General features: G+C 48.0%; 1 protein-coding gene across 1 annotated transcript in view; it reads right to left on the bottom strand.

Moving 5' to 3' along the window:
- Nucleotides 1–2482: 2482 nt before the first annotated feature.
- LOC142558338 (uncharacterized) overlaps nt 2483–23222 on the bottom strand; it is a 38253-nt gene continuing 17513 nt past the window's right edge. The window contains exons 5-7 of the mRNA XM_075670483.1: nt 15769–15942; nt 7142–7567; nt 2483–2931 (exon numbers count right to left, since the gene is read on the bottom strand). Coding sequence (XP_075526598.1) covers nt 2622–2931; nt 7142–7567; nt 15769–15942 — 910 coding nt within the window. The 3' untranslated portion in view covers nt 2483–2621. The remainder of the gene's footprint in view (nt 2932–7141; nt 7568–15768; nt 15943–23222) is intronic.

Below are 23222 nucleotides of genomic sequence, written 5' to 3'. Positions count from 1 at the left end.
CGCTCTTGTGAGCGATTTGTTTATCGAGAAGGCCTCTTTTCAAGGGATGAGGCCCTTGAACACACCAGCCTGGAGGTCGATGGCCCCTTGTGCTGGGGCGGGGGAGCAGGGCTATAGCTGCAGCCGCCAAGGGGGTGGATGGCGTTAATGGCGGCTCACTGCGTGTGGGCCGGACAGTCGCCGGAAGCCGCTGTGTCGCTGCCCCCTGGTGGTGAAGCTGTTATTGGGCAGATATGACAGCCGCCTGCGTGCCCCCTTGAATGAAATATTTTCTTTTACTTTGACAGTCACAATTTTTTATTTTTTCATGACGGGCACGATCGCGAGTATGCGGCGTGCTCGCCATTACAGTAGACGCAGTGTTGAGCGCTTTCGCAAGTTTCAGAGGCATGATCACTGGCACTAGTGCATACCTGTCGGCCTCGGCAGTTCTGGGAACTGCTGCCGAAATGCCGGCATCTGAGGCATCGAAGAGGATTTGGGACATAGGGTCTGACACGTAGCTCTACGTAGCCTGCCTCGATTGTCTTGGGCAGGATGCTTGAGCCAAAACTAAGTAATAAATGCTTTGTTTTGATCTCCTTACCATCACGCTTTAGCGTAATTCGCTTAACATTGATCACATTCTGCTCACTCCAGGCTTCCAACAGTTGAGCTGTCAACTCCAGTAGGTCATCATCAAAGACAACACCACGGCTGATGTTCATAGTTTGGTGCGGGAATATTGTCACTGGGATTTCCCCCAATGTAACTAAGTTATGAAGCCTTTCATGCTGTTTCGCATTGCGGAGTTCCAAAAAAAAACATCTTCACTAGCCATCTTCGATGCCTTGTAGCCTGTGTCAAGGGCTTCGGTGAGACACTTCGACACCAGGAAAGTTGAAGTCATTCTCAAAGTCTTTTTCGGGTTTGTCAGAAGGGATAACGTGGAATTGGGGGAAACTGTAACATGTCGCCAAAAATAAAAATAAAAAAAAAACATCGGTGCACCCTCCTTACTGAGAGCGATCAGGGAGGGGGGAGGAAGAGCTAGCCATTAGTAATATGGAGTTTTCTGCAGTGGTGCCAGCCACCCACCATGTAGCCCAACGGTGGGATGTGAGATGATTTGTGTTGAAACTAGGCCTGCCAACGCCAGCTGTACACGGCCACTATAATGAAATCTGTTATAACGAAATAAGGTTGGCTCTCCCACACAAGGTTAACCCTTGCTGCCTAGAAGATTGAAAGTAAAACGAAGACAGGAGAGATGGAAAGCGAGAAAGGCGATGGTTGGAGGGAGAGACAGACAGGAAAGGGCAACTACCGATTCCCCCAGTGGGTCAGTCAGGGGGTGCCGTCTGCGTGAAGCCGAGGTCAAAGAGGCGTGTTTGCCTCCGCTGAGGGGCCTAAAGGTCCAAGCACTCAGCATCGGCTCAACCCCCAGGATCCCCTTTTTGCCGGATGTGGCTAAGCCGCGCACAGTTAGACGCGGGAAGGTCCAACCCTTGTGTGCTCGGGTAAGTGGTGTTGCAACACACCAAACGCCTGCTGACGCAGATGTCCCTGCGAGAGTGCTCTTATTCAGTTGGACCTGAATGTAAATAGACAGTATGCACTGATGCGCAGTTAGGACCGCTGGAGCATTGCAACAAGCATGCTTGTAAGAAACACTCGTTATATGCTGGACAAAACACTTCTGCTACCATAAACAAATGGCAAATCTTCAAAAGCACCCTATAAATGCAGTGAACGAAGGCAACAACTAATGTGCTAACCATCAGAATTTGTTGTTCGTCTGCTGTGAAGACATCCAGAAATGCTTGCTACACTGCACCAGTGTAAAGCTCCAGTCGTGGGACAGCACAACTGGGGAGGTATTCTGCAGGAGTCCACCTAGTGGACTGTCCATTTTGGCCGCTGCTGATTAGATGCAACTGCACGAGGGAGGAGGAGATGAGCGACCCCAGCCAATCTGCAGCGGCCGAAATGGACAGTCCACTAGGTGGATTCCTGAAGAACACTTCCCCTGGTGCCTGCACGAAGAGTTGTGATTGACTACATGCATGCCTTAAAATCATGCGGCCTGTCAGACACGTGGTCAGACACGTGTCAGTGGAAAGCCTACTGGAACAAGACCTGCCTTTGTCTTCACCAGGGGAGCCTGCACATCAAGAACTTATAAGAAAGCAAACGTAATAACAAAATCCTGGCACGGCGTGAAATTTTGGTGGTCTTCAGCACATGCTCGAGGCTGCCAACGCGCTGTTGCATGTTGCCGGTTTCTGTTTACTTGTTTGGCCAACCTGAGCGCGCATGCGAACCACACCGCATTGTGCGGTCCCAGCAGAAATGTAATTTTGTGACCGGTTGCTCTGACCATCCGCCCTTCATGAACCGCCCGCGTGGGGTGCGGCTTGCGCTGTTCGCATCGAGTGCCGAAGTGCACTTAAAGGAGCAATTTTTATAATAAGTGTTTTATTGCTAAGAAAACTCTGCTATTGACGTGAAAAGAAATGCAGAATGGTCATTAAATAAATGTTACTTTCCGTTTTTGTTTAAAGCTTCACTTCGCAATTTGCCACGTAATGCTCATTCCTGGCGTGGCAGGCGACCATCGGCACAGATATGTGTACATCGTGCTACAACTTGGAAGCCTTGCAATGGAATGCCTCCTCGAAGTAATCAAAGCCCTTCACGGCGTTCGTACACCGCTGGTGGCCGCGAAAGGGCAAAAGTTGGCACAGGCTGTGACAGTATGAGATGAAGAAGATCTGCTTCGCCGAGAACTCTTCCAGCGACACGACGTGCTGGGCTCCGGCGCCACCTTTGTCGAACTCCACGTTCTCGACGTAGGCGTCATGGGCGATGCCCAGGGCCCGCTGCTCGGCGTTCAAGTCGCCCTTGGTGACGTTGGCCCTGTCTCTGTGATGAACCGACCAGGTGCTGGTCCTGCGAAGTTCGAAGGCATCCTGCAGCACCTCGTACACCCACTACTTATGCTGACGTCACGGCCTTCACATTGCATGCGATGCATGCAATGCTGTACATGGCTTTAATTATCACAGAAGCTGCTGCAATTAAGTGCCATAAGGATTGTGAAAGTAGTGAAACAGGTTTGCAAGTATGTAGCATTGAAATGTGTATTGCCACTGCAAGAAGCGCACGTTTTGAAAGCAAGGACCTGAAGGCTATAAAATGCTAGGAGGTCGAAAATCGCGACACACATGCACCACGGGCCAGTGCATCTGAAGCAGACGCGACAAACCTCTCGCGCGACATTACGTGCATCTCAGTAAGCTTGTTGGCGTTCTGCGACGAAGGCGCCTGTTCGAGGTACGCGCGAAATAGCCAAAGAAAGCTAGTCCCTTTAAAGTGGCAGAAAGAGCCAAAGAGGTGAAATCGCATTATGAAAGAAATGCATGATGCAACTGAATGAATATTTGTTACAGTGAGAATATTTGGGCAGCGTTTCTTGTTTCGTTGCGTGATTCCGCAGCGAACAGAGCGGGCAATCCTGCAAGTCTGCAAGTGTATTGTACAGATGGCCGCACCTAAATGGCGACACGATACATGCGTGCTGTGCTGCGTGAACCAAGCTCTAGGAATGTAATAATGTGTTTGCAACAGGAAAGAAATGGGAATATGTCCCGCGGGATGAATGTCTCGTAACGAACCGCCTACGCAGCGAATTATAGGTTCGTTATGCGAGGCACCACACAGGCATACCCCCAAAGTCGGCTATTCGAATCTTTCCAATCCCAAGCCTATAGCATTCCAGCGCATGTGGTGGCAGCCTGGGCACGTGGGTCTCTCACTCGGATCTTAAAGAGCAAGATGTATACCTTCGTGAGCAATATGAGAGGAAACATCAAATTCGCTTTTAAACGATGATTACTCGTTATACACGGGTACAATCTGTAGCCGAGTATGACGAGTAATCGTCGTTAACAAGAGAATTCGGCGCTTCCTCTCACATCGCGCGCGGTAGCATATCTTGCGCTCATTAATTGGAGCGAGAAATCCACGTACATGAAGAAAGCGTCGCGCAGCTGGACGTCCAGCATCCTTACGCATTTAGCAGGCTTTCTTTCAGGGTTGGCAAAAATTGGAAGTTTCGCCCGATGGACGAAGCACTGACTCCGATAGCAAGGTTTAGTGTAGCGCTTAAACTCCTCGGGCGGTGTTCTAATTATACGCGGGTCCGACTAACGCGAACGCGACGCACATGGTGAGACAAAATTTCTGGTATACCCTTGAAAGGTCTAACACGCCGTGTAAGCCGTCTGTCATGATCTCGCACAGGCGCCACTACGCTGCCCGTTTAGACCAGTGAAATTGCATCACTTTCAGATTTGAGCACTGATATCGCTTTGCACTTTTAATGTTTATTAGTCTGAGAAGATTTAAGATAACAGTCATGCGCTGTGAGTGTTATGTTTCATTATACTTGTTTACAGGCTGCCATTCTGAAAATTCTGACGAATAATTTAGTCAGAAACGTAAGAATAGGTCTGAGCAACACGGTAGCTGAATAGTATCTATGCCTTTCGCATACGGCATATAGGCCATTCATAAACATACCGCATACTTATACCTAAATATATGCGGAGCTCTACGGCAATGCCGACAGCCACAATGACGAAGAAAATTCGCTTGGAGTGTCCATATAATTCCAATCGCAACAAAAACTTTTTCTGTAGCATGTAGGGAAGAACAGAAAGCTGGATCGGGAATTTTTCCCGATGGTCTACCATGATTTCTTCGTTGACACTATTGCTATGAATACAATATTTGAGCAAATGAATAAAATTATGTTGCTGTGGGCAACATAATTACTTAATAAGTGGGCAAAACACAAGAAATAGTCTGACTTGCTCCGAGCTACTGCAAAAACGTTATCTCGGTTCTGTCCAGCCACGTCGCATTTGCACAATAAAATTTGGCACAAGTTATGTACCACACATGATATTATATTGGAAGGCTTCTTATGTTATACGGGTACGCGCGGGTTTTTATAGGGGATTCGAATAGCTTCACTTATTCATACATATGGTGCTTGCCCTATATAATACTGGGTGCTTTATTTTAACGTGAACGTAATTAAAAAATAATCGTCGGCGGCATGTAGCACAAGTATACAAATTGAGCTGGTTTACTCAAAGAGGCAGGTATTATAGTAGAAATCAAGATGCAAAGTGACTAGTAACAATATTTAATAATGGGCTATTTAACTAATTAATTCAGCCCACATATCGCCATACACGAATTGAAGCCATGTCACAAGGCACATCCCCTTGAAACGAATTTTGACGCCAGCACCAATTCTTTAGCTAAGCACAGTGAACCGTGCGGTAATAATGCACTGTTCTTCCACTAATGATTTTTTAACAAAACGCGTTTTTATACATTGAAGTTAAAAAATTATGGGAACACCACTGCACTTCGTCGCAAATTTTGGAAATGCATAGCTCAAAACCTTTGTCACATGACTTTCGAAGTCACCGTGATGTAACTTCGTAGCCAGTCACCGTTTCCAATTCATAGATTACAATGTGTACCGTCCACTAATTAGTTTATAAGCTAATTAGCGGAAATCTCATGATTACTCAAATATTCATTGTGGTTTCTCAAGCAAATAATATCTGCCTCTGAGAGTAATCTAACTGAAGGAGTAGAATTGTGCTACACGCCACGGGTGATTTTTAAAAAATTCTCTTAACGATAAGGAAAAACACCCCGCATGTGGGAACATAAGTGTTATTTCACGTGATAACGTTAAGGGCCCAGTGTCGCAGAAAATCCGGCGTCCGGCATCCAGCGTTGACCGTCTTCTCGCGATAAGTTATTCCAAGCCACGCATACCCAACCACGCAGGCCCTCCGTGTAGCGCAAGGTTGCTCAACTAATTGAATTTCTCAAAGTAAAAAGCGTCAGAAAAATAGTGAAGTACACACGCAACCTACAGAGATGATAGCGTCGGACTGCAATTTGAATGTACGAGAAAACATAATTCTGCTACGCGGAAACTCGAAGACAAGCCCCTTTTCCAGCGTTTCTGCCATTCATAGAGCGGCGCGCCCGGGTCCTTGCAACACCTCCAGATGGCGCACGCCTCCACGCATCGCGGCCCATGATGGAGGCCGCGTTTCTGCCAGAAAGCCCGCCTTCGTGCATAGCGTTCGCCGCCAGCGTTTCTCGGTAAACATTACGGTTACATAAGCTGCACTTGCCGTGAAACGTGAGAAGCAGTCGGGGATCTTTGAATGCTGTCGCGTTTCACTCTTAGAAGCGAAGTTTAAGCGTCCTCCAAATTTTTCCGAGACCCACTTATGCTCACATGGGCATCATATGGGACATGCCCGATATGATGCATGGGAACATGTACGGAACCCCCACATGTTCATTAGAATTATTGGTACAGCTTTTAGTACAGCTTTTACAGCTGTAAAAGTATATCTTTTTTTTTCGATAGGGGGCAATACGCTCAAAATCTTTTGTTAATACGTTTTAAGGAAAAAAATATTGGCCGTGGCTTAGCTCGGCTATGCCAGGATATACGTAGCGAAAGTTAAGGCATAGCATGGTTAGCATTGGTTAATCTTGATTGCAAGTCCATGTTAGTCTGGTTGCCTAGATATGTTACGGCGTTTAGCCAGTCGTTCGGCGCGCTGTTCGTCTGTTTCCTGGACGATTCGTTTCCTCTTCATCTCGTTCTGATGTCGATTCCAGGCCTCCTCCTGCTTATCAGAATTGTCGCCGTCCATATTGCCGCCTCAACTGTGGTTGCGGCGCACGCGAGCTCTCCTTTTCAATCCTCCGACATGTTATCAGGCATGCGACGCAGCTCGCGAAGGAGCGGAGGCGAGCGCAACGACGATGAACGCGGTGTGATGTCATACCAAACGGGGGCGGCAAAGGCGCTGCGCAGCGGCGGTACACCTGTGGCTCGGTGCTACTAGTGGCGCGTGCGCAGTAGTGACTAGGGAGAGAGAAAAATATCCGCGGTGAGGCGCACGTTGTGACATCATGTGCCTCCTCGGAGCACCGCCACGGCGAAATCACAAGTTCGCGGCCAGTAAAGCTTCCCCTTTGAAACGTGTATCTCTATAGATTGCCGTCTCGTTACCCTGTGCGATTACACCTTTGGGCAGCCGCTTACTCGGCGTTGAAGAACACCTCGTCGACGTCCATGGCCGCGGTCAGCTGACGGGCGAAGGCGGCCCCAACGCCGCCATAGTTGACGGCCTTGGTGGCCCGGGCGTAGAACAGCGGCTCCCGCAGTGCTCCGGGCCACACGGACACGGCGTTCTCGAAGGGATCGTAGCCGAAGAAACCATCGCAGCTCCGTCCCCCCCGAGCGCCAATGCCCGTCAGGTCGCGGTAGGTGGGAGAGCCCAGCAGGGATCGCAGGGCTCGGCGGGTGGCCAGCAGGTGCTCCAGGTACGAGGAGGCCGCGTTCGGCTCCGGAAAGCTGGAGTACATGAGCTCCAGCTCGTCGCGCGATTTGCGCAGCAGCTCGTCGCTGGGCCAGACGTCGAGTCTGACCCTTTGGAGTTTGTTGATGGCAGCGTCTGTGCTGCCGTGCCTGCATCGTACGCGCGGTGTTGGGGCGCGTATGTCGGACACGACGAAGAAAGTGACCCCACACGAAAGGTCGTACGCGGGAAAACCACGGAAGGGACGCTGCCATACTAATCCCACTTATAAGATACGTTAAAGGAAGAAAAAAGAAACATTCTGCCCAAATAATTTTCTACCAGAGCTTTCAGAACCTATTTCTGAGAAAACTTCGAATCCAGTGGGGACAATTATAATGTACTTTGTTTCACATACCCAGAAATAGGGGATATTTTGTTCAGTTTCGTCTTTCCGCCACCACGTGGCGTATCGACCTTAAAGAATTCGAAATTCCCGCTATGACGTATGCCATGACGCACAACTAAACGAAATCGAATAAGGAGATGCACACCCTGATACTGTTACTTCACCTCGGTACTTGGAAACGAGTGCGCTTACGTATCAATCTTATATAAATGACAGCCAGCTACTTGCTTGACAGGCAATGATTCGACTTTGTTTTGTTAGACACCTGGCCAGACAGCTCGTCAGCATTTCGAAAGCTGACATTTCTGGCCGAGATAATTGCTCCGCCGAAGCTTCCGGTGAATGTTATTACCCTTACTTGAGTTCATTTTTCTTTCTGTATGGCTGTGGTCGCGGGCTTACGTATACGCTTGTTTCCCTATAGAACTGGCGTGATGCATTAAGAGGAACCTTTAGATTGGGCCGAATTACGATGTCGCATATTTAAATACGCGTAGAACGCAAGAATTCAGTCGAAACCTCAGCAGTCATGGAGGCATTACGGAATCAGGGTGCAGATGAGCCATATGTAAAAATAGTGGAAGATATCTATAGCGGATCCACAGCCACCGTAGTCCTCCACAAAGAAAGCAACAAAATCCCAATAAAGAAAGGCGTCAGACAGGGAGATACGATCTCTCCAATGCTATTCACAGCATGCTGACAGGAGGTATTCAGAGACCTGGAGTGGGAAGAATTGGGGATAAAAGTTGATGGAGAATACCTTAGCAACTTGTGATTCGCTGATGATATTGCCTTGCTTAGTAACTCAGGAGACCAATTGCAACGCATGCTCACTGATTTGGAGAGGCAAAGCAGAAAGGTGGGTCTGAAAATTAATCTGCAGAAAACTAAAGTAATGTTTAACAGTCTCGGAAGAGAACAGCAGTTTACGATAGGTAGCGAGGCACTGGAAGTGGTAAGGGAATACATCTACTTAGGGCAGGTAGTGACCACGGATCCGGATCATGAGACTGAAATAACCAGAAGAATAAGAATGGGCTGGGGTGCGTTTGGCAGGCATTCTCAAATCATGAACAGCAGGTTGCCACTATCCCTCAAAAGGAAAGTGTATAACAGCTGTGTGTTACCAGTACTCACATATGGGGCAGAAACCTGGAGGCTTACGAAAAGGGTTCTGCTGAAATTGAGGACGACGCAATGAGCTATGGAAAGAAGAATGATGGGTGTAACGTTAAGGGATAAGAAAATAGCAGATTGGGTGAGACAACAAACGCAGGTAAATGACATCTTAGTTGAAATCAAGAAAAGAAATGGGCATGGGCCGGACATGTAATGAGGAGGGAAGATAACCGATGGTCATTAAGGGTTACGGACTGGATTACAAGGGAAGGGAAGCGTAGCAGGGGGCGGCAGAAAGTTAGGTGGGCGGATGACATTAAGACGTTTGCAGGGACAACATGGCCACAATTAGTACATGACCGGGGTAGTTGGAGAAGTATGGGAGAGGCCTTTGCCCTGCAGTGGGCGTAACTAGGCTGATGATGATGATGATGATGATGAGAACGCAGAAATGCTATTACAAAAAAAAAATAACAGCAACCACTGTGGAACAAGGTGAGTGAAACGTGTTGCATTTAATCAAAAAGCCATATTCTAGGGAATGTAATAAGCACATTGCTTATTAAGACATGAATCTTTTTACAGGAATTGCCGGAAATCGGCAAATTGGAAAAAATAGAGACACGATGTTTAAAAACTTGTAACTCAGTATCAAAGACTTATATCGCATGTCAAGAAACATGATCCGCTAGCTCATCTAAAGCAGATAAATTACATGTACGAATACACAACATTCGCGATTTGTTACAATGCTTGCAAGGGTTCTCGCAAAGGTCCTATTTCGAAATTAGGGTTAAACTTAAGTGCGGCGTTTAATATAGCATCTTTGTATACTTTGCATGTAAGATTAGTGTAGCTTACCGAATCGTCCTATAATTTTTCATTGCTAAGGCAGCGTTGTAAACTTACGCATTTGAAAGTTTGCAGTTTAATAAAGTTTTGTAAAGAAATTGGCAACCCAAATGAAACATTCGTTTGCTGCAATCATTAACTGTTAACTTTCTTTTTCAAATTCAACAAAGTTCATTAAGTTCGGTGCAGTGGTAGCCGAGAAAAACGATTGCTGATTTCCCATTTATTTAAATAGGAGCGACCGCGCTAAATATTTCCTTTAAGTTCGAGTTAGAACAATGCAATTGTTTGGAGGATATGTTTGTAAAGCTGCTTAGTAACAAGGAGGAGCAAATAAGAGGAGGTACGTATGCTAATCGGAGTGGCGTCTGGATTAAGGGTGCACGAATATTCGAAAATTTTGAATAACGAATCAAATGGGGCACTATTTGATTCGAAGACCGAGTCGAACAGTCACTATTCGTAATTGCGAGTATTTTTCGAGTACTTTGCGAATATTTCAAAACGTCAACTGTGTCCAAATTAATTAACATAAAATATGAACAAAAGTACGGTATATTTTCACCCCCGCAGGCATAGTATATACAAATAATATGAAAGCTTAGCGGAGTAGTAGTGGAGCAGACTACGTCAGTTAGGTAGACATACTTCAGACGTTGAACAGCGATCATTTGCACTCTCTGAAAAGTCCTGTGCATGTGAAGAAACTACTTGCATCCTCCTACTGCTCCATTTGTGATTTTAACGAGTGGCGTTTCACAGCGTACTATGCAATGACAGAAACTTGCTAAGAATACAGGGATGTGAACATCGTTTCATCTTAATCGGGATATCATATATATATTATACTATAATATATATTATATGATATATTTATATTAATCGGAAAACTGCTCGAAAAGTATTCGATACTCGATGTGCTTCTGGCACTATTCGATTCGTATTAGATTCGGTTGCAGAAATCACTATTCGCACACCCCCAGTCTCGAGGGATAATATCACTAGCTGCTTGCCCATTGAATAATAAAACGAATATAGCAAATATATTAAAATGTGCTACGGCTGTGTGCCCCAGAAAACTTCAAAGTACTACGGTACAAGGTGCATTAAAGACGGCCTCTTTTTCTCTAATTATTCTTAGTATATGGCCAAATTATTATATATGTATAACCTGACAACGTCATCTTAAAAAACGCGCAACACTTGCGCAGCTTACATAGGCACAGAAAAATTTTGAGGGCAACTGTTTCTCTCGAGCCGTTACGGTAGGAATTTTTATTGCCCGATTTTTAAAGGTCTCCTCACCAGGCCCCATAGAAAATTTTGGTTATACGCCGGAAGTTCTTACGTGTCCTCTAGGGAATATTCTGCTGCAAAAATTTAAAAATTCGTAGCCGAGATAGAAATATTTCTGCGCCGCGAACCCATAATTTCAGCAGGCGGGCTCCACTGCCAAGCAAGACGCTCTCTCCACTCGCCCCGTCTAGCCTTCGCAAGCGAAATTCCTCTCCTGCGTTCTCCCATACTCGTTCTCGAGGATTGCGTGACGTATACCTCACAGGTCCCGTCTTCATTTTTTTTCTCCTCGCTTTCTTTTCGGCGCTACGCATTTCCGCTGACGGCGTCGCGCGCGAGCTCGTTGTCTTGTTCGCCCAGCGCACAATTTTGCACGCTGTGCACAAGGAAGCATGACTAACGCTATCATCATCAGCAGTAGCATGGCTACGCCCACTACAGGGCAAAGGCCTCTCCCATGCTTCTCCAACTATCCCGGTCATGCAGCGGTATAAATCAGTGCTACACGAATACTCAGGCAGAACAAGCGGATCGCAGAGCATGATCACGTGCTGTAGCACGGTAGAAAATGGCAGAGTTTCGGTACCTACGCACGTGACCGCACGACCGTGGGAACAAGGAGTTGAAGCGCAAGTACATCTCTCTTGATTTGGTGCGAAGTAAACAAAAAAAAAACAAGCAGACATTCCGTTTGGGTGTTTTATTATTTCTCTAAACTTCAGTTCGCCAATTCAAGCAACAGATCGCACAGATAACAGATGTATTGAATAATTCTCGAAGTCACGTGTCACCACGAGCGACGTCACACTGCGGACACAACTACGTAGGCGCAGGCACACGAGTACGTCATCCTCCGGCTTGGAGAGCGGCGGCCGCGAGAAGGAAAAACGGCGTTTGGTTTGAAATTATGATCAATATACGCTCTGAGCTCGTCAGCTCAAAATGGCCAGACGTGGTGAGGGGCGCTTTAAGCGACCAGTTTAGCACTTTGCCCGCGTATGATTTTGCGAACTGCGTACGCTTGACCATTTGGAGAAAACTGCAATCCACCAACACAAATAAACTTGCACGCACAATCTGACATCTTTGTTTACAGGAACCTCCCTGAGAAATTTGACATCAATTGAAGTATTTTTTGATGTGGTCTTACTCTTAGCTGTCGGCCATTTTTGGAATCATCATTCGGTCACGCCGCCAAATACAACGCCGGATTTTCGCGTAATGTGGCACATAATGCTTTCGCATCAAAAAGTAGGGTTCTTCCTCTTTCACGATAAAAAAAAAAAAACATCAGTGGCTAACGCCGCAGTAAGACCTCGCATGGACATGTCGCGTGCTTGTATCATGTGCTATATAGAAGAAACAAATCTGTAACCCAGCATCAACCACTGCTTCAAACGCTCGTGCACTTCGCAGCCTGTCACTCGACCACTCGAGAACTTTGATTTATAATGTACGGTGTGCTATTATCATCAACAAAAGCTATTTCATTCGTGGGCGAAAACCTTATCCAACGAACTAGGAGGTAAAGGATAAGAAAGGGGGTTAACCGAGCGGCCCGATTTTTATTAGTCATATCATGAGAAGCCAACAAACACTGACACCAAGGACAACATAGGGGAAATTACTTGTGCTTAATAAATGGAATGACGAAACGATAAATTAATGGAAATTAAAGTGGATGAAAAAAATTACCGACGATTACGTTACTTCCTAATGCGAAATTTGAGCGCAGCAAATAAGCTGTTTCACCTTTTCGATAGATTGAGGCAAAGAAATCGAGCAACACATGTATGCGCTATCACAGAATTTTTTTTTTATATTTCCCGTACTCCTGGATCATCTCGACGGCGGCGACGGTAAGCTTCTGCTTCGGCGGCACGCACCTCTGGATTCTGACGGCGACGGCGCTGGGCCTCTGCTCTGGCAGCTCGTTTAGCAGCAGCAGCAGCAGCAGCAGACGGAGGACTTCCATCGGTCGTCTCGCTCATGGCTCAGAAAGAACTGGCAGATAATTTCGCAGTGGCGAACGGCAGCGGCAATTTCGGCTCGGGCGGTGCACATATACAGATCCGCCGCCACCGATCTGGCTCTCTGATTGCCACCGCACAGGGGTTGCATTGGAGGAGGAGCGAAGAAAGGAATTAAGTTCGAGCCGGCGCTTTGACAACCGGAGACTCGCAGGAAGAGGGGGGAGGGGGGCGGCGTGTACACCCAGCGGCAAACGATGGCGGCAGAAGCGCGCGCAGCAAGCGGACAACACGATAAAGGGAGGAGGGAAGAGATAGCAGCGACTGACTGATGCCGCTGACGTCGATAGTGAGTCAACCCCAGCTGCGGAGTTGGTTTCAGGGACAACGCCGCCGATGCCGACACAAACAATATGATACCCTCGCTTCCGCAGCGCTAAGAACCAGGTCTAGCCGTGGGAAGGTGGTCACGTATTCGTCGACGTGCCGGGGCCTACGTGAAATAACCGGCGCGTCGGCAACTGAAGAGCACCCTATCCGCCACACAAGAACAGGGGGGGGGACCCTTTCCTCCTCTTTCTGCATGGCGACGACGGTGTTCTATGCAGTCACGTTATCTTGACTCTCTAGCGGCGTCAGCGGCATCCAGCGGTATCAGTCGGTCGCTGCTAGCGCTGGGGGGATGAAAGGGGGGCGGAGCTGGTTACGAGGCCGACGACAACGCCGACGACGACGCGAAAACCAGGAACGGACGCCAAAGAGCTGCGCTCTAAAACAACTTGCCGCAGGTGGGAACCGAACCCACAACCTTCGCATTTCACGGCAAGTTGTTTTTTCATCCACTTTAATTTCCATTAATTTATCGTTTCGTCATTCCATTTATTATGCACAAGTAATTTCCGCTATGTTGTCCTTGGTGTCAGTGATTGTTGGCTTCTCATGATATGACTAATAAAAATCGGGCCCATCGGTTAACCCCCGTTCTTCTCGTTTATTACATAACGAGGGTCTCGAATCCGGCAACATTGATGTCTTCAGGTAGCATATGTGGGTTTATTGACCAGCTGCCTTTACCCAAAAAGATCACGTTCTCGTGACGCCTGCGGCAACAAGGACGTTCCACGTAAGCCGCCAAGGTATGTGAGTGGTGGCGCTGGCTATAACCCTCCCAGGGTTCTACTAGTACACATAAATACCCAAGAAAGGGGATGGAGAAACAGCGCCGTGGTAGCTCAATTGGTAGAGCATCGCACGCGAAATGCGAAGGTTGTGGGTTCTGTTCCCACGTGCGGCAAATTGTTTTTTCATCCACTTTAATTTCCATTAATTTATCGTTTTGTCATACCATTTATAAAGCACAAGTAATTTCCCCTATGTTGTCTTGGTGTCAGTGTTTGTTGGCTTCTCATGATAAAACTAGGAGGTAGTCACGCAGTGTATCTACAGATAAGAATTCGAATGCTTGTCAAAGTAAAACACAACTTCCTCTGCAGGAGAACGGCATGCACGCTATTAGCTCGTCGTATGTTCCGTAACTACATTTTTCTGCTAAACCGCAGCTTATAATTGCAGTAAAAATTTTGCTGTACGGTTACATTTGTGAAATGTTTTCAAAATACACTACTGATCACCGAGACTGACTGCACGCACAAACGCGCGCACATGTCGCGCTAGGTGCTCCATCCGCCTCATCGCCAGCAGTAGTTAGTGCCATGTCTACTTAAATCACTTCAGTACTCAGATTTGTTTCCCAGATAGACCGCGGTAGCTCGAGATAAACCACCAGAAATTGCCGCCGAGTGTATACCTGGCATACATTTACGAGTGCTCGCCCAACCTAGCACGCCGATTGCCCATAGATGGCACCACTGCGGAGGCAAGATGGCGGCGCCTACAACAAAAATACGTGTTTTCATTTAGCGATGTATTGACTGGCGCGGACGTTGCAACGTCCGGAGCGAAGTGTGGCGCGACTGCCTCGCTAATCTGGAGATCGCGAACGGGAACGCGTGGGTGATGTGTTGGCGCGATTCACAGCAGCCGACGCCCAAAGACATCCCAGACAACGCGAGCTACTCTGGCGGGATCTCGTAGCCATCGTCGCCGCACAGCCTGTTTTGCACAAAACTAAGCTTTTATTCTGACGCTTTCGTTCCACCAACGATGAGAGCGGCCCTTCCACGCGGGAAAATTGTACCACGAGTGTCAGAGGCGACAACACCCAAGGGATCGTCACATCGAGCCTTATTCGTAGCCGCTGGCCATCGCCCTTTGCAGGAGCAGTGATCCATGTCACACGCGCTGCTACCGTGGGCTGACCTCAGCAGCTGACGCCGCGGACGAGCGTAGCCCTTCCCACCTCCCGCTACCCTGCCCTCCCCCCCCCCCTTTCTCGGAAGCGCTGATGAGATTGCTAACGCGGCTGCGGGTGCCGTGGCCGCCGGCTAGTCAGCGCATGCGCATGCCGCCTCCACTCCGCTCCTCCTTCGCTTTCCACCTCATGCTTTCCTCCTTGCTCTTTCTTCGCTCTCGCCCCTGCGAGAAAGAAGAGAGCTCTCGCTGGGGCGAGAGGTCTCTTTTTTTCATTCCCTGGTGCGCTCCGCGTTCGCTCTTTCATCCTCCTCTCTGCTTGTTCGCTCGGTTACGCCGACGCCGCCGAGGTACGCTCAACGCAGGAACGGGCGCTTAAGAGCTGCGCTCTAAAAAAAAGTGCTATACATACCTTTGTTCGCTTGCCATGTTTTTTCGGCGGATGAGCACTGCGACGGCCGCACGCAGCGCCTCGTTGATGATGACGAGCAGGAGGGCTCGCTGGGCAGCCATTCCGACATGCTCGCCATGGTTCACCGCCAGGGAGAGACGGTACGTGTACTCAGCCTGCAACTCGCAGCGAGTCCTGGAAACACGGAGCAGTCGTACCGGCGTTAGGCCCACGTAATGGAATACTGAATACATTTCTGGGATTATGCTTTCTAATGGTATCTCCTTTGAAGCGGGGATGCGATAAATAGTTCCTGGCGTGCTTGAACTACTGATGTCGAACTACATATATTGCAGTCACGTTTTGCCCTTCTCGATATACTTTATCTTCAATAAAACATCTCTGCGGTAAAATTACTGTAACGCTATACAGTAAAATCTGCTTAGACGAAAACCGAAGGGACAGAAGTATGTGTTCCGTTTATCAGAAGCTTCATTTAGGCGAATCACACAAAAATAAAGAATAGTATTATATTGAGAAGCACCGCTTGCTTTAATTTTACTGTGGTGAACAATGTTAATGTGCTCTTTTCTGAGTATCATCGCTCCTGCGTAAGTCATTAATATCCCTTTTAGATGCAACTTCTGCTACCGTCTATTTCAAAATGAGGCAACTGATCAGAAAATTGGCGCTTTATGGACGCTTGAACCACAGGAACAGTACTTCTTCCATTCGTTCTAGTTGTGAGGTACACATACGCATCCGGTCCTTCAAAGAGCTGCCGTTTTCCGTGATATGGAGGGAATGCTAAACGTCGCTGCACTACATGCTCTTCATCAAGTCCATTCTTGAAGCTAGTGTTAGCGCTTTGTGCTCCCGCTTTTTGACTGGCACCATCAAGAGACAAGGAACGTGATAACTAAGCAGTGTGAACACAGGGCATAGCAGTCGTTGATTCTACAGCATCACAAATGCCTGATGAATCGCATTTTCTTAAGCATCACTATTTTACATGGTTGCCGGACTATTTGTGTTTAGTATTTGGTATAACGACCGATGAAGTACGTGATAATTTCGGCTCCGGTTCCGTGACCGAAGTTCACAAAAGCTACGTTACCGTTGAGTGAAGCTTGTTGACATGACGTCTATAGGTCAGTAAACAAATTTCGCACCCTCGTTCCGCTTACCAGGCATTTCCGTTTAAACGAATTTTGTTTATGCGGAGTCCAGCGTATATGCATGTAGTGAATCCGACTCCATCTGTTCTCTTACTTTTTTTCCCACAAGTGCTCTAAACGTCTCTCGCTCATCTCGACAGCTGATTATCTAACGCTCCCGTCAGCTTTGAACCTTTCTGGAAGCGGTGGACGTTCCCAATGTTCCTGGCTGTGTCAACATCTGGGAGCAGCGGGGAACTGTAGTGCTGGTGGCAACACCTTATGAATCGGTTATCAATCGTAAGATACTATGCTTTTAAAGCTTCAATAGAAGCTCCGCCCACAAAATTGCACCGCATCTGCCTTCTGTGCCTCCAGTCGAAACGTTGTTCCCAAGAAACGTTTGAAAGACGTTTAGTTTCCGTGGTGACGTCACGAAATATAGCGCACATTAACGAAGCGTATACAGAAATTCTCTTAGTTTGACAGCGGTGTGTTTGCCGCTGCACTCGCCGGTTGTCACCGACTTTAGAAATATTGCATAGACGCAGGGCTCTTGGGGACTACGATACAGCGGCCAGTGTATTGATCAATGTGGGTAAATCGAATAGAGTTGGTCACTGCGATAAGTGTTGCGCGCTTTCGTAATCGCAGGTTAACAAGATGCGGCCTCCAGTGAGTCTTTTGCGAATGTCTCTGGTTGTTGTGGCAAAAGTTTAAAGCTTGACTGTGCAATACTAACGCACGCTGCCAGGACAGGCGTCCTGGCACTTAGCGACAAATCAGCTAACTGTAGCGGGTTTTTAGTCACGTTAACGATAACTTTACCTCGTTGATGTATTAGTGATATTCTTAGTCATATTTTAGTTATGTAAAAAGCAAGTAAATTTTTCTGGTAAAATTCCTCAATCCGCTTAGGGTACATTCAGTACTATGCCTCATTTTATGCCATGGATGACATAAATACCTCCATTTGTCGCTACTTCTTATGACGTGCTGAAAAATTATATTCCAGGGTTGAATGTTTCAGAGCTACGATCTGATAACGAGGTTAATTCTGACCACCTGGGATTACTTGATGCGTACGGAAATCTAACCACACAATCATTTATGCTATTAGCGTTCTTACGGAACTTGCGCAGTTTGCAGCATGTATGTACATCTCTATGTATGTCTGCATGCGCCTAACCTCTTTCACGCCATCTTGGACCACTAGGTAACCCTTGGTCAAATGGGTAGCGAACCAGGATGCTGTGCTGGGGAACAGGGTTCAAAACCAACAAGACCCTTCACTTCTTACCGATGCTGCTCGCGGTCATCGAGTTTTTTCTGTCCATGTGTGTCGTCGCGCGTTATGCCGTGCGTGTTTACTTAGCCAGCCTACGTTTACTGCAGTTCATAGCGCCATTAAAAATTGTGGGGATGTGCGACTCTCATGCGTCCCCTTATATGTTGTTTTCCCCGCATATCTTGCGTCTCCTGTAGTGCGGCTTCTCCGCATAGTTTAGTGCCGGCGGCAGTCGGTCGGGTTGCAGCGCATTACGAGAGATGGCTTGAGTGTGGTGCTGCTAGCGCCACCTAACGGCGGTGTTGGTCGGGTGCGACAGGGAGTAGGCTCTTCCTCTTTGGCTCCTATTCGGCAAGCGGCGCGGACGTTCCGGGCGTGCGCCAATCCATGCTTCTGCGAGACCGTCTCGCGAGGCCTATACTAGAATGGACGAACACGGTCGTTCGAACGCGCCACCGTTCGCGCGACCATACGCACGAACGGCCAGGCGTTGGTGTCCAGCATGGGGCGAACATATTCGCTCGCTATCCGGTCGCGGTGAGTCGAAATTCCGCGATTTGTCGCGCGCTCATCGGCATGTTTTGTGGATAGCAACTCGGCTAGCAAGCATTAGTGTATAAAAGGCATAATAAATACGCTTGCATTACTGCGTTGTCGTTCCTTTGTCCTAAGAACACGGGTGAGAATCCGACATCTGGCTGCCCAACGTGGACTTCTTGGGGCATCTGACGATAGCTTTAACAGTTTTGCTTCGTTCGAGACCTTTGTCTGAACCGGAGCGTAGGGCTAGCGTGGATTTTGATCGCAAGCGTTGGCGGCGGGCTTTCTTAAACGAGGTAACGGTTGCTGCAGTGCGTTAGAACTTTTCAACGTGCTCAGCATTTTCGCAAGTGCTTTTTTAATGAAATTCGTCGGTACGAGAGCTACATGGTCTGCATCCTAGGAGAGCGAGGCTTAGCGCCCGCGGAGCATTGGAAAGCCTGAGGCGTGTGAGTACGGAATCCTCGTGGGTGGTCCGAATTTCTTATGTAAATAGCTTCTCCTTTTTCTTTGATTCTGACCAAGTCACGGCTCTGCGAGCCAGGGGGCCACGGGCCACGGCTGCCGCTACGGGCTGATTGGTATTGCGGCCTGGCACTGGGCGCTCCGACACCATTTGGGTCGGTGGGCGCCATCAACTCGGATGCTGTGTACACCGAGCGGAGTAGGACCACCTCACAGAGCTGACGTCTCCTCGCGCCTGCCTGTGTTGCGCCCATCTTGGGTGTTGTTTTTTGGATGCCGATTGTTAGGGTAGCGACGCTTCAGGCCTAAGGCTTTACGAAGCGGCCTGTCGCACGTGGAGCGACACAACCTGGTAGACCATGGCGTTGAGGCGTCGCACTTTGATTCAGTCATTCTGTTTAGCCTCTCACGAATTCAAATTACTCGTTCGACTCAAGAAAGCGAGCTTTGGTCACGTGAATTTACCATCTGAGTAGCCGCCTGATCTTTTGCTACCCGAATCGATCATCCTACCACGTGGGCGATGCGCATGCAGAATTCCTCTCCCTTGCACTACTTTAGTGTTTGCCGAGGGCTTTTAGTATACGCAGAGTGGGTGGAGTCACCCCTGGTTCGCTGTCACCTGCACATCGTCTGCGCTGCTGTCCCGGACTACGATCGAGCCACCCCGGGCAATGTAGATGCTGTGGCCAGTTCGGCGCAGCGACTTCAGCGGCCGCCTGTGTCCGGCTTGCAACCCTCGGCGGTAGGGAAAAGAGCCAGCAGTCACCAACAGCTACTGCGGCCCTCGCCAGTAAAGGGCGCGTCGGCTCGAGCGACGCTTGCTCGTGCCGACTACGGCGTCGACGTTTCCGGAGTCCTGGCCTGGAGTCGTGCCGTTCGGTCTGCAGAGCTGCTGCTGTGACCAGCGGACGCCAGCGGTGTACACCAAGAGCAATGTCGGCTAGCATGTTGTGCTTGAACAGCGCGTGGACATTTCCTCGGCGCGGCCACTGCTTCCTCTTCCTCTACTACCTCTTGTTCGCGAAGCACGCGTTGGTGTTAGACCTGTGTGACGTGTTCCGCCGGAATATGTAGTGAATTAAGGTTGGAAAATGTGGGGATGCGACTCCCACGCGTCCCCTGATATGTTGTTTTCCCCGCATGCCTCAAGTCTCCTGTAATCCGGCTTCTCCGCGTAGCTTAGTGCTGGCGGTGGTCAGTTGGGTTGCAGCCACGGTTGCAGCGCGTTACGAGAAATGGGTTGGTCGGGCGCGACAAGGAGTACAACCCTCGCGAGAGCCGTGCTCCCGCAAGGGTTGCAGAAGATAGTGCCAGCCTTTCCTCCTTTTCCCGGCAAGAACCGCTTCTTTTTTGGCTACGGATCGGCAAGCCTCGCGGACGTTCTGCGCGTGCACCGATCCATGCTTCTGCGAGACCGTCTCGCGACGCCTACACCGGAATGGACGAACACCATCGTTTGAACGCGCCACCGTTCGCGTGACCGTACACGCGAACCACGAGGCGTTGGTGTCCAATAAGGGGCGGACATATTCGCTCGTTATCCGGTCGCGGTGAGTCGGACTTCCGCGATTTGTCGCGCGCCCATTGGCATGTTTTGTAGATAGCAATTCGGCATTAGTGTATAAAAGGCACAGCAAATACCTTTGCACTACTGTGTTGTCGTTCCTTTGTCCCAAGAGCACGGGTGGGAAACCCACAAGCTAAGAGCTTTACTTCGTGCAATATCCTAACATGTTGCTATCGTATTCATTGTTTCGCCCTTATTCTGAAATTGTGATTCTTTAAAGAAATAAGTCAATATTCGGCACAGACACTTAAGACTGCTTACGTGTGGGAATGCGAAAGCGTTGTAGTTCCTTGGGTGAAATGTTTCTCTTTCGCGCATTCCTTTCCCACGCAAGCTCTCGCCTGCGTTCTAACTGCGCCTCGGTAAGGCCAAATCAAACGCCCCAAGCGTTTCAACGCGCTTTAAGAAACCTCCTTTAATATACCACACGTTCAACTGAGGCTTGATTCTTTTTTGCCTAGTCGCCTGCTATTTCTGGGTCGTATTCATTTCCCTCTCGTTTAGAGTTTCCTCCTTCTTAGGTGCTTATTTAAACTTATTTTACTTAAGAATGCGGATAATCCATTCTTGCGCACACCTACAGGGTTACATATGCAATGTGTGCCACAGGAGGCTTTGTATACACTGTGCTTACACTGTTGCATGCACACGCATGAAAACATTACTACAGGTATTTCTACCGTCTCAAAATTTGCGTGTCTGAGATGAATCTGAGGTGTCTCTTGCGAATACAGGGCATCAAGAAGCAGGCGTCCCGCTACTGCTCCTAAGCAGGATGACGCCTTCGGAAGTCAAATACATACTAGAAGACAGTTCTTTAGTGCTGCCTGGATTTTTTTGTTTGCTTCTGAGAGACAATTTCTAGAATATTTCTAGAACCAGCGCTACGTATATAGCTTTGGGCTGGTCGTCGGAGCCAAATCTACCTCGATTTCTGCTCAGGTGTCACCGATTATGCCACGAAACATACCACCCTTGAATAAAGGGAAAATCGGACATCCACCTGTTCGTAGCAACTGCTACAAATGCCCCTTGACATTGTCACCATTGGAAATTGTGTCACATATCCATGTAATCAACGTAAGAAAAAATGCCTCAAGCAGCTACCCATCAGACTGCTCTGGAATAAATGCAGTAAGCAAACGCAGCCGAGAAGACAGATTTTCTCGGGCGGCTCTACAAGTCAACGTCGCTCGTCGTAAGGACTTTTTGTGCCCTCTACGATGCAGCGATCCTCATTTCGTCTTGAGCGAGCGACATCATCTGCGTCATCTGAACACTATGGCATTAAGGAGGCCCTTATGCATTTACTTCGATAGGAGCCACCGAGGAGCTGGGTGATATTCACCGGTTCGAAAGCAGCCGTGCAAAGTCTGTGGAACAGGCACACGCGATGTTAACACCCAGCCTGTGGTACTGCCTATTGTTCATCACAAGGCTAACATTACTGGACATTGCATCACCTTCCAATGGATACCTGGCCACGCCGGTATTTCGGCAAACGAAAAAGCGAATGAAGCTGACCTCAACTTTAGAAGAATATTTAGAAACATATACAGAAAGCGACGCTTCAAACATGGCAAAAGAATATGCCTAAAAAGAGATCGCCTCTGGAATCTGCCACTTCACATAGATACCTTTCCGCCATCGACTGACCCTGAATATGGATAAAAAATTCAACTACTCTCTCGCTATTTAGAGACATTGTACCATCGGCTTCGACTGAACTTAGCATTCACAAATAATTAACTGCACCGCATAGGGCGACCGCTGATTCCTACTGTGATATTTATGGCAGCTTAGAGACATTGGAGCCTATGTTACTTGAAGGCCCGCGTACCGTGACGAGAGACATCCCTTTGAGCACCAAATGAACTTGATTTGTCACAATTCGCTAACGTTACCTTGCATCTTATATCAAATGACCGGCCCTTCGAAACAAGCGTGGGTCTGAAATTTATTCTTCCAGTGCCTATCAGAAACTGGTCTCCTCGGAAAGCTTTGAAGATTCACTATACCTTATATAACAGCCTAAATTCACACACCGTCTTACCTGTAAATATCATTATCAAGTGCACTCGCATTTCATATTACTACGTTAGCTTTGGGAGTTCGAAAGTCAATGTATATGTCTAAAGTGTGGGAAGTCGGTCACCTGACAGCGATAGAGAGGGTATTAGAGAGCTTCGGAGAGGATATATATATATATATATATATATATATATATATATATATATATATATATATATATATATATATATATATATATATGACGGACTGACGGTTGTCCTCTCTGGACCTACGTCAGTTGAACTTTGTTGTGTTCCTATAACAGGCAGGACGTGTATCCAGATAGCTACAGAACAACGTCTTGCTATGTGGTGGACTTGGTTTAAATCATGAATCTAGGGCCCCAAAGTTGTGCGAGTTACTACTAAAGCATTAATCTCGCATC

This window comes from Dermacentor variabilis, chromosome 9 (genome assembly GCF_050947875.1).
Source record: "Dermacentor variabilis isolate Ectoservices chromosome 9, ASM5094787v1, whole genome shotgun sequence".
In the NCBI taxonomy this organism is placed as follows: domain Eukaryota; kingdom Metazoa; phylum Arthropoda; class Arachnida; order Ixodida; family Ixodidae; genus Dermacentor; species Dermacentor variabilis.
Note: the sequence above shows the minus strand (reverse complement) of the source record. Positions and strands in the feature narration are given on the sequence as shown.